General features: G+C 39.5%; 1 protein-coding gene across 1 annotated transcript in view; it reads right to left on the bottom strand.

Annotated features, from left to right (window-relative positions):
• Positions 1-14,584, bottom strand: part of kif16bb (kinesin family member 16Bb) — a gene marked incomplete at its 5' end in the record, with an annotated part of 41,552 nt that extends 26,968 nt beyond the window's left edge. The window contains 14 exon segments of the mRNA XM_084736535.1: positions 5,986-6,045; positions 6,124-6,155; positions 6,158-6,179; positions 6,279-6,427; positions 6,430-6,444; positions 6,635-6,763; positions 7,822-7,987; positions 8,293-8,435; positions 8,883-8,998; positions 12,841-12,938; positions 13,942-14,058; positions 14,198-14,308; positions 14,392-14,455; positions 14,538-14,584. Coding sequence (XP_084592661.1) covers positions 5,986-6,045; positions 6,124-6,155; positions 6,158-6,179; positions 6,279-6,427; positions 6,430-6,444; positions 6,635-6,763; positions 7,822-7,987; positions 8,293-8,435; positions 8,883-8,998; positions 12,841-12,938; positions 13,942-14,058; positions 14,198-14,308; positions 14,392-14,455; positions 14,538-14,584 — 1,269 coding nt within the window.
• Positions 14,585-15,004: the final 420 nt, after the last annotated feature.

The following is a 15,004-nucleotide window of genomic DNA, read 5'->3' as shown; positions in this document are numbered from 1 at the left end:
ATCATGACCCAGTTACTCAAGAATATCCACAGAAGTTGTGGTGAGCAGTTTCGTGAAGGAACTTTTAGTGAAGTCTATCAGAACTACTTTCCTTCTGCAACAGAATGCACTGGAACTATTTTCTTTCTACTGGAAAGAAAGAAACTGCTCAGAACAAGTTCTGTGGAATATCTTGAATAACTGGGTCATGATTTCTGGAGAGAGACATTGCTTTGTTTTGTTTTGTTTTTCAAATATATTTTTTTTTAGATTCAAAAGAAGAGGGACATGTCTGCAGCTGATATCGTCATAACTCTGCAGCTTACACCAAAAAATGTGGATGGATTAATAGGACCTCAGGTAAAAGAAAAAAATATGCATTTTAAAAATGGAGGCTGAGCCATTTCTTTTTAAAACGGTGAAGGCCATTTGGTAAAAAAAAAAAAAAAAAAAGAAAAGAAAAGAAAAGAATAAATTCCTCCAATGCAATTAGGCTTTTATTTGTCAAGTACGTGTGCTGAATTTTGAAACTGGGGCTGGATGTGCTTCTCTGTACCGAACCGAGCTGGAGACACCACCTGTAATGTCTGTGCAGCATACCATGCAGGATCCCCACTTATCATTTTTCACCCAGGCAGAATGCAAATGCACAGGAAGACAAATGTCAAATCCATAAAGTCATCCATCAAACACTTAGAGTTTCGGCAACACCAGTGCGCCTGCCGGTCAACAGTACAGTGGCCTTTTCGCCTCGGTGTCACGTTGCATCATGCATCATAACAGGTGCTTCTACATGGACGGGCGCAGCTCTAAATAAGGCCAGCAGAGATGGATGATGTGGCCCCGGAGCATAAAGTCATCACCATTCGAACACGCAAACCGATTTACAACACTGTATCTTTAATTAATATGCCGGACAGTCAGAAATGAAAGTGCCATATGTCAATAATCAAGACCTCTTAATTAGGAGCAGTGACAGCTGCTAATGAGTTCCAATACACTGTCATGAATAAAAGGCTGTCGAGCCACTAAATGTCACCTGCTAACCACCAGACAGAATTAGAATGATAATTACATGGCAGGCATTCATGTGTAGGGGATTCAAAATCCTTAATGCAAGGTCCTCTTAAATGTGTAGCTTCACAAAAGCAATCTGATCTCTCACTGTGGTGTTCTGGTGCAGGATCACTCGTGTGTGCTGCAAGTTAAAAATGCATAAATCTATAGAGGGGATGCATTGACGTTCCCACTGGAATGAAGCATCCTGCAACATGGCTGCCTTTACTAGGGGGAAACTGCAAATGAATGGATTATCTGCATAAATTAAAGGAAGACTCGACAGTGATCGTTCTAATTTAACGAAGACATCGGTTCATTGACATGTGGCCAGGAATGGGGTTTCCTTACATTTATATGGGCCCGATTTTGACGCTGGGGAAACAGACAAAGCAGAGAAGGTATACAAATGTGATCGTTTGGTCGTGACATTACTTCAAGGCGAGATATGTTGGCAAAATTAAAGTCCTATCATCAAGAACATCAATACTCTTATGACTAAAAAGGCCATGTCACCCACCCCTAGTGGTGAAGGTAGCTCACTGCGACTTCACTACCGCCTCTTAAAGACATACTGACAGATTACAAAAGAAAACACTCCCCTCTTCTCCAGAAGAATTTACAATTTCATTTAGCAGACTCCTTTATCCAGAGTGATGTACATCTGAGAGCTGATACAACACAAATAAGGATATTAAGAAGGTACAGGACAATCAAAAGAAAAACGGCAAGATTTAAAAACAGCTTTTTTGCAAAAGCTGTGACCTCTGTTTTTCTTTTCCACAACCAAAGACTTAAAAAGACTGAGTTGTATGCACTACACGCTTTGCTAGGGAATGAGAACGTGGCATCACTGACAGCGAGTCAGCCATTGTTTGGAGGACAGTGAACTCTGTTACCACTTATTTAGCTAGGTAGCCTCAACCTCTTCAGCTCTGTGTTTAACGCAGTTTACCTTCAGTTGCTGTACAGAGGGCTGTAACAGCAAATCGCACCAGCAGCAAACAATTTAAAAAAATTAAATCCCGGGATACTTTTCATTCTTTCCCAGCGTGGAAACTAATGCCTTAACCAGTGAATTAACCAACATTACTAATAGACTCTCAAAGGTGCGGGTGGCAGCTGAAGGAGGAGGTAAAGTTTGCGCACAGTTATAACAGATCAAGTAACTTTACACAACTTAATGGTGCGTCTCCTCTCCTCTCTTCATTAATTAGTTATCAGATCCTGTGTTGTTTTGCTGAACATTCTTACTGACAGTCAGGGCACAAAATTAGCACCAACACAATGATGGTAAAAACTGCAAGTGGCTGGTAGATTTGCTTCACTCTGCAGCCAAAAAAGCAAACATAACCTCATGTGTATTTCCAGGGCTGACACAGTGTTGTGGAGATAACAGTGTCTGGATATGCCAGACTAGGTCTCCTAATTAACAAGGATCAATATCATTAACTAACTCCAGTTTTGTAATATATCGCCTCTTTGCCTCCGCTGAGAGCTTCTCTTAATAAGCATTTGACTTCACCCTGTACTTTATTCATTTCTGATGGTGAATGAAGGACAGATGACAGATGAAAAATCACCTGGTAAGATTGACAGACAATGACAACTATGTACGCTGTCCTCCAAAGATGGCGGCGCCGCCTCAGAATGTTAGTGTACAGTCTTGCACAAAACATCCCATATATGGCTCATGTTCGAAAAAATTATGAAAAAGTGCTGCTGTGGATGCCCCTATGGCAGATAAAATGTGATAAGGTGCCCTTCCAGATGAGAAAGCGCAGTGCAGTGAGCTATAGGCTGCCCTACATGCTAGTAAATTATTTGGCTTCTACCTGCCTTTGATGGTTAACAGTTCCCGTACGTTTTTATTACAGCGAGGCAATAGCTGGTGTACTTTAAGTCACATAATAAAACCACTTTAATCCAAACCACTACCATAGACTTAACTATACACAGTACATACTTTGCTACATATTGCACAAAATAAATATTGCCACTTGTGGACTCGAGGTAGGTCAGGGGGCGGAGTGAAGAAAATGTGGTAAAGTGCCCTCTGGGGTGTCCTTCCAGTGGACAAAACATGCTGAAGTGCCCTCTAGGATGTCCTCCAAAGCAGAAAACACGTTCAAGTTTCCTCTAGGATGGCCCTCCAGTGGAGAACAATGTACTACATAAGGTCTGTACGTGCCTGTAATAATTACATAGTTCCCTGGGTGTTTTTATTACAGAGATTCAGTAGCTGTTGTACTTGAAGTCACATAATAAATTTTTTAAATCCTAACTAGGGTGCCCTTTTTGTTGTTTCTGCCCCTGCCCCTCGGACAGCCTGAGTCTACCACTGCATACTGCACATACTGCAGTTTTGCACCAACATCCTATATACTGTTACCTTCCCATCATCACTTTGTGTGCCGCATAAAAGCAATTAAGATAATAAACAATATATACAAAGATAAGCATCAAAAACAAGACAGAATAGATCTGTATTGTCACTGTGCTCAGAGAACAATGAGAATTTATCTATATTCAGACATCTCTCAAAGGCCACAATTCAACAACAGTTTAAACCAACGCAAATCTGCTACTGCTAGCACGTATGATGGAGACAAGAAGTCACCTCACACTTTTTTATGACTGACACGCTGCACTGTTTGCTGCATAATGCAACAGGCTACTTGGCAGAATACAATGAGCCCCGAACAGATGACATTTGGTGTTATTTGGGAGGTTGGGCACAAATTCAGCAGAGGAAAAGTGTTCAGTGTAAACTCTGGGTTGGCAAACGGTGGCTTTTTTTTTTTGTTTGTTGCAGCTTGAGGTCTTGCACGGATGCTGCCACCCTGTCCCAGCCTCAGAGAAACCATATTGGGCTGAAGGAGAAGACACGTCTGTTCTCCTCCTCTTTGACAGACTCCCAAAACACCGTTGCACACTAACTTTTATGATCATTACAAGAACTCTGTGTTTTTTTGGATGCCATTTAAACCTAAATAGATGGAAAATTAAAATTTAAATGCCAGGTTGACTCTACTCTCATTACCCTTTCTACTCCATGAAGTGGCTGCGGCTGTTCACAAGACTTGCAGTGACACCAGCTGGCAGGATGTCTTTACTGCAACGAGCAACATCTCAAACCTGCTGCTGGGAGTTTGCTGCTTTGTTGACTGTGTGCAGGTTTGCTCTATTAATTTTAACACCAGCAGTATTTTATTTGACTTATATATATCCTTCTCTACCAATCTTCACATGGCATCATCATCCTTCGCCAAATACAATGTTGGACATGAAATACTAATCTGTTATGACATGACTAAATTGAAAATGAGGGCATGAGACACAAGGTAGGCAACAAGAACCTAAACAACACATAACCAAGCAAATCACTGCCTGTCTGGAAACAACACAACTCCACAAAATATAACTGTGAACGAAGGTACCTCACTATGTTTACCCACTTCTGCACCAAAGAAAAATAACTTTTAGATGCCAATGTTTTACTGCAAGTCTTTGGAGGTCTTTTTAATTCTATTTCACTGAATGAAAGCCGGAAAACTGGATCAATTCATCAAGCAATTCTTTCATGTAACTGTCTCGTTATCCTCTAGCTCATGTCCAAGAATCAAACATAGAGCACCGGGCGTTTGTGAGTCAAATGTTAAATTGGGCCCAGGATATTTATACAAACGCTCACTTGGCCTCTTCATCAGTGTGTTGTCAGGATAGTTTATTTTAACACTCCTTTTAACTCTTATTGCTTCTGAACAAAAGTGTTGTGGAGGTGGCAGCATGAGGCCACCAGGCACATGTAGGGCCATCTGACAAAGCCAGAAAAACATCACTGTTATATAACAAAATAAAAAGGCACACTCTGTGCACTGTAAGAATAAACTATTTGTTTTAACTTAAAAAGTAAGTGTCCGGGTTGCCTTAAAATTTTAAGTTGACTGAATTTGAAAAGGCATGTTGAGGTAATTCTGTAATGATTAAAAACAAAAAAACTTTTCTAGTCAAATAAACTGCTATTAATTCACTTTTCCATAAGAAAACATGTTCAGTAAGCCCAAGATATTAAGTTGAACCAACAACTCTTCAGGCACACTCAAACATTTCTAACATTTATTACAATTTTTTAACTTTTAATTAAAGTTACTACAAGGAACTTTCATATTGTTTTGATTTTAGAGGCCCCTGTGGACAAAAGCAGTGTTTCCCCCATAGTAACCACAAAATCTAACATCAAAAGTAAAATGATCTAAATAAAAATCTCCTGCTTCTTTACAACTCTTAAATGATGCATGATGGGAAGTCTGCTAATATTGGTGATCATGTTTCTTTAGAAACTTAATTTAATGAGTTGATTGAACTCTGTAGAAACTCATCATTTCAAGTAAAAATACATCAAGTTAGAGGAACTCATGAGCCCTGAAGTTTTGGAAATAAAATACCAGAAACTTTAATTTAAATTAAAGTGTGCACTGCACTCGAGGTCTGAGCTTAATTCCACCTGGTGTACACTTTTTAAAAATGCATGTGTCTGCAGGGAAGAGTCAGCACATAGCCGTAGCCCTGCTATTGCAGTCTGGTGCTGCTTCTACAAAAAGTGCAAAAAGTGCCAAAATGGAAAAATACTAAGTAGAGGGTTAGCAAAAAATAGGTTTAACAGGCTCCCACTCAAGGGTGAGGTCTTAAGGAGAAGGGCCACTGTGTTTAATCACAGTACATTAATATAATTTAGTTTCCAGCTCTAAAAAGATGTTTAAGTGTGCAGTACCTCTTCAACTTTAATAAAACTTGTATATTTACGTTAATGAGAAAAGACTTGTTGATTCCGCTTAAGTCCTGTGTGATTTTTGTACAGCGCGCAATGGATTTTTTTTGTGTGGAAGGCAATGTCAGGTTTTACTACATTCAAAAGCTGTTTAAATACATGAATGCACACTGTTGTACCTGCAGAATACTCTGAGTCTCGCCCCATTTGCTGGTCCACTCCTTGGTCAGCAGTAGAACCTGGGGGGGTAACAGCAGGTGTATTATTCAGGGAACATCAAAAGCACCCCTGTTTTCCATTGGCAGAGGATGACTCACCTTTTCCTCATTCTGATGCAGCTCCCTCTCCAGGAAGACGGCTCCCCACGGGAAACCTGGAGTAATAGTGAAAAGACAGCTCAGCCTACAATATACAACTGAATAAAGACTGTCAACACACATATTGTATCCTCAAGCCTGAACATATGCGCGACCTGATTGGCTTCTTCTAGCAGTCTTTGGAGCCTGGCAACCTCTGCCTGCAGCTCTCTGATCACCTTCACGCCGCCATCTTTGTTCACCGTGGGAGAGTTGACGATGTTTTTAGCTCGGCTGGCGTAGTGCAAAGTGCTGAGGGTCTCACATCGGCGGGAGAAACGGCTGCCGTGAGAGGTCACCGGGGAGGAATGCGCACATGGATGAAAACATCATAAACAAACATGATTGTGTGATTAACATTATCTTGTTCCATTTTCCAAAACATTTCCAAGGGCTGTAAGAATAAAAAGGGTGACGCACACTTTCTGGAAATGCCTGAGGGGTCAGCAGAGTTATGATTTCCAGTACCTACTTGCTATCATAGTAGTCACAGAGTTTCCACCCAGGCTGTCTTTTAGTAGCCATGTCAGCACAGAGTCTCTGTAAGGAATGAAGATCTGCTTCTTCTTTTTTGTTGACTGTTCTCCCACGCTGAGGTCAGCTGGGGGGGTCACAGAGAGAAAACACTGACTCAGAGGAACCGGAAAGTTCCAGTAACAAATGAATGTTTTCAACCTAAAGCTCTGTTGGGAGACAAAAGGGTCATTGCAGTGAAAGTTTAATTCAAGCCATAATTTTATCAGAACAGAAGTCAATGTATTCCATAAAGGGGCGTTATGTAACAACTGTGCATCCAAATATGAGTAGTGCAGTCTCAATAGCAAGTTGAAGCAATAGATGGTATATTAAATTAGGTTGAAATCATATTTAATATACAGTCTATGGTTGCAGAAATTTGTTTCCCCTTGCTTCCTTCTCCCCATATTTGAGGAAGCTCAGGCAGACAGCAGGAACACAAGACGAGCGCAACATTGATCAGCTGTTTATAACTGTCAATGTAAAGTTAAGCAGCGTTGCTGGGAGAGAAGCAAATTTAGCACATTTTCCTTAATCTCTCTAGACATATCATGGTCATTTTTGTGATTTATTACAGTAAGCATATTACAGTTTTTTCATTTAAAATTATGAAAAGCAAAGCAACACCAAATTGCAAAATCAAAGTGCTGCAAAACAGGAACTTACTAGAAAAGTAATGCATATAGCATTTTATTTTGAAAGAGTTGGAGTGACTCCACAGTGAACAAAATTACTGTCCTCACATAGAAAACAGTCATTCACCACGGTTACATGATATGGGGTAAAAAGTGATCATTTTGACAGATATTGTGATTGGGCAATGATGTGCATGATGTGACATTTGTGGGGGTCTGTACCGAATGAAAATGTTTTCTTGCATCTAGAGAACAAGATTTGTAGGTGTGGGCATCTCTGCAGCAGTTCAGTACTTCATCATAATGCTATATTGTTATTTATTTTTCCTTTATCAAAAAAGTGAAGCTTCTGTGATTTGGATATTGCTTTTGATCATATAGTGGTGTCGATAATATTTAAATTACTTGTGCTGCCCTGTCTTTCATGTTCTTTTTTTTTTTTTTTTTTTTGAGCTGACTGGCTCAATACAAGAAAAAGATGTTGTGTCAAAGTGTTCCAGGCACTTACCCAGAGCTGAGATCACACTGCCCAAGGTGACCAGGGATTTGTTAATGTTGGCACCTTCCTTCAGCCTGGTGCCGCTGGTGGTGGCGTTGGCTCTCTCGCTGCCTGCCAGGTCAACCAGGTGGATCTTACTCACTGTCTCACGTGGCAACTCTGCATCAAACCAAGCCTGTGGCAGGCAAAAAAAAAACATTACTGAGAAATCTTCTTTGAGTTCAAAAGAGGAAACATCACAAAGGAATACTTTTGGTGGTATCATGACAAGTGTTTTTAGGATGGGGGGAAAAAAAAGAAAAAGCCTTTGAAGATGAAAAAAACATGTTAAAAATGATCATTACACAAAATGCATAAACAAGGCTAATTGGAGCTCTTGAGGGATGGTCTTCACCAACATCTGAAGAGTTTTGAGGTAAACTTTAAAACAGGCGACATGAAACACAGCAAGAGGGATGTATTTAAAGCACCGCGGTTCACCTCGGTGAATCTGATGGTGAAAACGGCGTGGGAGCGGCTGCTGGAGTTATTCATGCCTGTGCTGGCTGTGGTGCGGTTGGTATTGCCGAGACTGATCAGGTCCTCCATGTCACCGTGGTTGTGTACCAAGTGTTTGGACAGATCTAGACACAAATTTTTTTTCTGTATTAGATTGTCTGCATTTCACTGAACCACAAAACTTTTGGGACGTTGTGTAAAAAGTAAATAAAAACAGAGCGCAATGATGTGCAAAACTTTTTTGACCTATACTCAATTGAATACAGTACAACGCCGAGATGTTTAATGTTCAAACTGTTAGATAGCACGGTATGGGGGCGTGTTAGTGCCTGTGGCATCATGGGCAACGGTCACATCTGTGAAGGCTCCATTAATGCTGAAAGGTACATACAGGTCAAAAATTATTTGCAAATCATTGCATTCTGTTTTAATTCATGTTTTACAGTGTCAAACTTTTTGGGATTTGGGGTTGTATGTTTTTTTTCTCTGTATTAAATTTTCTGGATTTTATACAGACTCAGCTGGGAAGGACACGGGGTGGATGGAAAAAAAGAAAAAGAAAATAGTCTTACTCTCTACATAGGGTCCATCCCTGGGGTGTTCTCTCACTCTCAGGCCTCCACCATCTGTGTGTGCAGTTTTCTTCCTGAGAAGGTCCTGCACTCGTTCATTATAGATCTCCAAATAGCTGGTGCCAAGACAAACACAAAAGCAAAATTCGATCCAAAATTGCACACAAAGGCACAAATTAATGAAGGGTTTTTGTGTTGATATGTGAATGGCACATCACCAAATGAGAACAAAACAAGTTCCTATTCACTGTCTACTATGAAAAAGAGATGCACAGTAGGTTTAAAGCCAAATTATTGTGCATTCATTGTTCCGCTAGCATTGGCACTGAATAAACAAACATATGCAAAGTAGGTTTCGGCAGAGCACTTCAATCAATACTGCGGTGGGTGTGTGCAAGAAGCAAAAGGACAACTCTGAGTGGCTGATTCAAAAACAATGCAAGGCATGGAGCAATTAGGCTTTATGAGACCGTGACAGTAATGAAATGGCATAAGACCATATCCTGTGGATGTAGCCATGCATGTTGTTTTCTTGCACAGCGTGGAGAAATCAAATGGGTTACAATATTAGATGCTTTCTAAATGACTAGAGGCATTATCACAATAAGAAAACAGGGAGGATTATTAAGCCAGTTACATACAACTTCCATTGCTCCTTACCAATACAAAATGTATGATGTCTTACAATGTAGGGATGAATGTGAAGCTTCCCGCACAACAAAAACAAAAAACAGTCTGAGGTTTCACTCATGGGAAAGCAACAGAGGTCAACTCCGTCAGATTTTTACAAAAAAGCCGCTAGAAAACTTTCTATTTTTCAACACATATATTAAGTAATATTGCTATCAGTTTAAAATAACATGTCAACTCCACAGCTCATTTAAATCAAAGCTAAATACTGTTGAAAAATAAATGTGTAATTTTTGTGCATCCAGCTGAAACGTGCTGAGGGAGCTGCTAGGGGGCGCAGTCGAGCCATTTTGCCGCACCCAGGGGTGAGACCCGAATCAAACGAAAAGTTTCAATGCAACTGACATGTGCGCCAAGTTTCCAAGCATGTTCAGATCCTCAAAAATTTAATTTACTTAAAAAAAACATAAGTGGCGCAATTTCAGTCAGGCACTAATAATACCATATCCTGTCAAGCATTTGAAAACACTAAATTTCTGTGTTTTTCATGTTGTCTGCAAGAAAAAGGCGTGTCTTGCAACACTGCCAGTGATAATTTAATATCATTGATGATTACACTTTTCTACCAAAAATTACAGCACAAATGTGTTATTTGCGAGAACTCATTCCTCTGCCATTTTCAAGCCATTCAACATTTCTAAAAGAAGGCCTCGTAGAGCCAAAAAGACTTTAATTCCAGAGTTGAATTAAACCCAAAATAATGTGCCAGCAGCACACATGATACCAAATGGCAAAATAATGGCTTCACAGTAGCTTGATAGGCTTAAAATCCCCCATTTTATCTCGTAGTATCATCATTTAGGAGCAGAGCCAGGACATGTAACCATGAAACAGATACTGTGATGAGACGAGATTATCATCTTGGGGTTTGATTATTATTCGATTACAGTAATAAAACCTTAATGCTGTCTTTTTTTTCCCCCTGGTTTTAAAGCACTGCATTACTGTTAGATCATACCATTTTCTGAAGTTATATGACTGCTCCAGCTAAGTGCAAATGAACAATGAATCCCTTGACCATCATATTAATATTAAGACCATACCACTGGCCGCTAGGTTTAATATTGCATTAAGTACCAACATATAATTGATAAGAGGTTTAGGGCTTTACTTTTTAGGTGGTAAAATATTAATGTTTAGCAGCCCTGCAAAATACTGTGGACTTCAAGGTGCAAAACACATATGAAAAGAAAAAAACTGGGACTAAGATTCTTCTCTGGTTAATGAGTTCTTTGTCATGCTCCGTCTTTCTTAATGCTGACTGGAGGCGTGAGTCACTGTCAGCTCAAGTACAAAGTAGCACATGGTGCACTTGTTTTTTCCCTTCTGTGCTCTCCATTTGGTTCGTCACGATGCCTTTGGCTGCACTCGTGAAATGTACCGCAGGTGTCTGTCATTTTGATATAATGGTGATTCACAATAGCATTGTGTGTTTAAGAGGCAAACCGAGGTCTTACTGCTGTGCTGACATGAATGCTGATGATGCACCGTGTCTATATGTCGCTTCCTGTTACAGCTTGCTCTCTCTCTGCTCTTTAATTGCAACAAATCAACCTGGCAGTCTCGATCCCACATGCATTCTTTGGGGGGAAGCCGCCGAGGCATACTATTTCACAAGATGTACAAATTTTAACATATTTTATTACATTATGATGAGTAAAATGGATATAGTGGTGCTAAAAGGCTCGCAGCAGTCTCCTCACCCTTACATTAAAAGACCTGTTGAGGAAATTAAAGACCAGTGTGGGATCTTGGAGACCAGCACCAATTTTAAAGGGAAAAAAATTCACTGATTACCGATGTGGTGGCCAATGTAGTACATTTGAGCGTGACTAAAAATAGACCTTCTCTATGTGGATTTTGCATCAATATGACAATGCAAAAGTAATCAGAAAGCCGTTTGCTTAAACAAATAACTGTATTATAGAATATAATAGAATATGAAACAGTCTTTAAGCCTTTATAAGACCATTCTGTATAGGCATTTCTGATGGCTGCTACCACGTCGGATTCTCCTCGAAATCAAATTAAATAAGCTTGTGTTTGCATTTTTCCAGACAAAGTTACAGTGAGTCAAATGTTGGCCAGTTAAAATGAAGCAGGAGAAGATTTTTCTTCAGATCGTTTTGTTTTTGATGTTATAATTTGTGGTTATGGCGGTGGAAACGCTACCACTTTTGTCCACGGGGGGCTCTAAAATCAAAATCAATAAAATATGAAAGTTCATTGTACTAGCTTTAACATCTTACATAATTTAACATTTACATATGCCAAGCTATTGTAGAAAGGAGCACTGAAAACAAAGATTTAATAAATAGCTAAAGAAGCATCAGTGCTGTTGAGCATGAGTCAGTTACTGAATATTTTAAGACCATCAGTCAGAGGCAGGTTGTAAAACAAGACGCAGCCTCTGAGCATTTACACCTGCCAGGGAGATCCTTTTAAGTCTGCACCGGCAGTGTTGGTTCAATCCTTCTTCATACCGGATTATTTTTTTATATTTAGAATTAGATTAAGCAAATAACTCAGAGCAACAAGGGGCCTTGACTTCAACCATTATTTAAATGTGCATCTTTTTCTTTTTTTTTATAGCCTACTTTTTTACAAGGCTAATTTAGCCTACTTAATAAATTATTTAAATACATTATAAAAATAAAAGTATTTTTTATGATGGAGTGTTTAGGATGAATTTAGGATTCTCGCAGCCTGCAGACAGATGTACAATGGAGGTTCAATTTCCTACTGAGAACTTAAAGAATAAAGTGTGTCAGCTTTAAATTATAAATTTTAAACACAGGAATAAGAAACTGTAAGAGACGCTTATGTTAAGTCAGTATGAGAAATGGTACATCCATGTGCATATGTGAGTGCACGCTGTATGCCTCCCCTGCTTAAGTCAGGGCGACACTTGGGCCACCCCTATCAAAAGAGTCTGGACACGCTCCTGTCCCAAAAGCCCATGGTTTTTTTGTTCCACAACCCAACGATATTCTCTTTACCGTCATGGAGGACTAAAGAAACCAGAAAATATTCACATTTGAGATGCTGAAGTCAGAGAATTTGGATTTTTTCTTTAAAAAAAGACAAAAAGCCACTAATCATTATAAAAATAGCTGTCAATTATTAAATTAATTGCTAACTAGTGAATTAATGGACTAACCCTTGTAGCTTCAGTTTAATGATGGATTAAATGTACAGGATTGTAACAGCCCTGCAGCATGACTTCAAGATAAAAAGAAGCATCACTTTATGCATGATGGTCTCTTACCTGACCTCCGGACAGAACGACACTGCGTCACTCTCTCTTCTCTGAGATATCTCGCAGAACAAGCCTTCACAGATCCGAGGGATTAAACCTTTATCATCCTGACACACCAAAAGAAGAAAATGACACATTGAGAACTCTTTTTTTTTTTTTACAAAATGATAGTGCTACTCATACATAGTGTACTTTTAAATGACAATTTCATTTTGCTCCTATTATGTTCTCTTAATTTAGGTGTCTGTGCCGTGCCGTGGCTACAACTCAGCACATGCAAAGACTGCTGAACAACACAAACAACAGCTCATCTGATATGGAGTTACTGAAGCATAAAAGCAATTCCACTCTGAGCTGCATGCCCTCTTGTTTTAATTACAAAGTAACAGATAGTAAGCATTAAGAGCCATATATAATTATCTGGGATGTTGACAGCAACTCTGCTGATGACCTTGCACAAGTCTCCCGGTAGACAAGCAGAAACCTCACTGGTGATGTGAAATTTCCATTGCTGTGCAAAGGTGAGGAGAGAAAAGCTGTGGGCTGCTGCCCTCATCACATTTTCTGATTAGTGGGGAGAAACATGGAGATAAATGGAGAGAAAGGGAGGGACGTCTGATGAGGCTGCCATCAGTCAGTTTCTAATGTGGTGAGGAGTCACGGCTACAGTATGTGCACACCAGGTTAGTACTGCTGGGCTATTCTGCAAAGTAAGCTTTACAGCGTTGTTGATACTGTGACATCCTGGGTGTCCCTGATGACTGAGGGGCTAATTTATATTTATACAATTTAAATTTTTGGGGTGGTTTCAAAAACTCAGAGATTCAAGTTTATGTAGAGAAGAAAAGTCAACTATCTCAACAAAAATTAGAACTTGACAAAACTTTCTTCAGTTCATTTCAAAAGTTAAGAGTTTGAGTTTCAATCGACACACAAAAATCTAGTGCCTTGAAATAGTGAGTTTCCTCAACTTATTTTTATGGAAAAAAGCACAGAGAGAGGAGAGGTCTTAGGAGAGTTTTAGCTTTCAAACAATGCATTGTATTTAGAAACTTTTTTTTTTTACATTTCTCTCAAGACAGAGTGCAGAGAGAGCCGAGAAGGCCTTACCATGTCACCCATCATGGTGTAAGATTTCCCAGAGCCGGTTTGAGCGTAGGCAAACACGCAGGCGTCAAAACCCTCAAATGCAGCTTTCAGGACATCAGAACCCAAGTCATGAAAAATCTAAAGCAGTGGAGAAAAAGAATAGGTAAAATAATGGTTAAATAAAAACTGACAGCATAACATAAAACAAACACCATGATTTTCACCTGGGTTACTATAATTAAATAAAATGTTTAAAGTGACAAGCAGAAGAACATACCCTTTCCTGGGATACAAATGTGTGGTTTCTTCTGTCAGTTGAATCATATGAGAAGTCATAAGAAAAAGTCCTCCCTTTGCCCTTCAGCTTGTCCCCTCCAACAGGTGAAGGCTAAAGTGTCAAATGCACAACACAAAAACTTGTAAAAACAAACTGTAAAATGCATCGTAGTGTTGCTACTTTTATTTTGTGGCCACATGGATAGTTGTGGTGTTTCCCGTCATATGGATTATGACCTTTGAAGATAACTGCTTTTCTCTGCGGAAGAGTGAAGCGTAGTGACTTTTGTTTTCATGTTTTGAAAAGCTTGGAGAAAATATAAAGCAATCTCTCTGCCTACCTCTTGTTCAATGGACGGACTCGGACCGCTACACGCACTGAAGCCAATATTAATCAAAATCAGACAGCAGCCACTTCTCGCAGCCTGTTTTCTCCTTCTTTTGAAAGAGAAGTCTGACATCAATGCAGCGTATTTCACACCTAATTATCACACCTGGGGCCTGTCCTCGTTTTCTCCACGCACTACACAGACTATAGCCACCGGCGTGGATCAATACACTGTACCCTAAACAAAAGTTTTCTTTTTAACTCATGCCCTTTTGTTATTCAGCACTCAGCTGATAATGATTTTGTCTTCTCTGAGTCTTGACATAGCAGTGATTTAACTCAGGGTATCTTCTGCGAGGTGAAATTACAGGCAAATTTTGTCAATTTAATAACAGAACTGGCTAAATATAAAATGCATAATCAATAAGCCCACTGTATGACATTAAAGTTAAATTGTAGTTAAATTGTATCTAATGTGTC

The sequence above is a fragment of the Lutjanus erythropterus genome, chromosome 14, assembly GCF_056507025.1.
Source record: "Lutjanus erythropterus isolate fLutEry1 chromosome 14, fLutEry1.hap2, whole genome shotgun sequence".
NCBI lineage: Eukaryota > Metazoa > Chordata > Actinopteri > Lutjaniformes > Lutjanidae > Lutjanus > Lutjanus erythropterus.
This window is presented reverse-complemented; position numbering and strand designations above follow the sequence as displayed.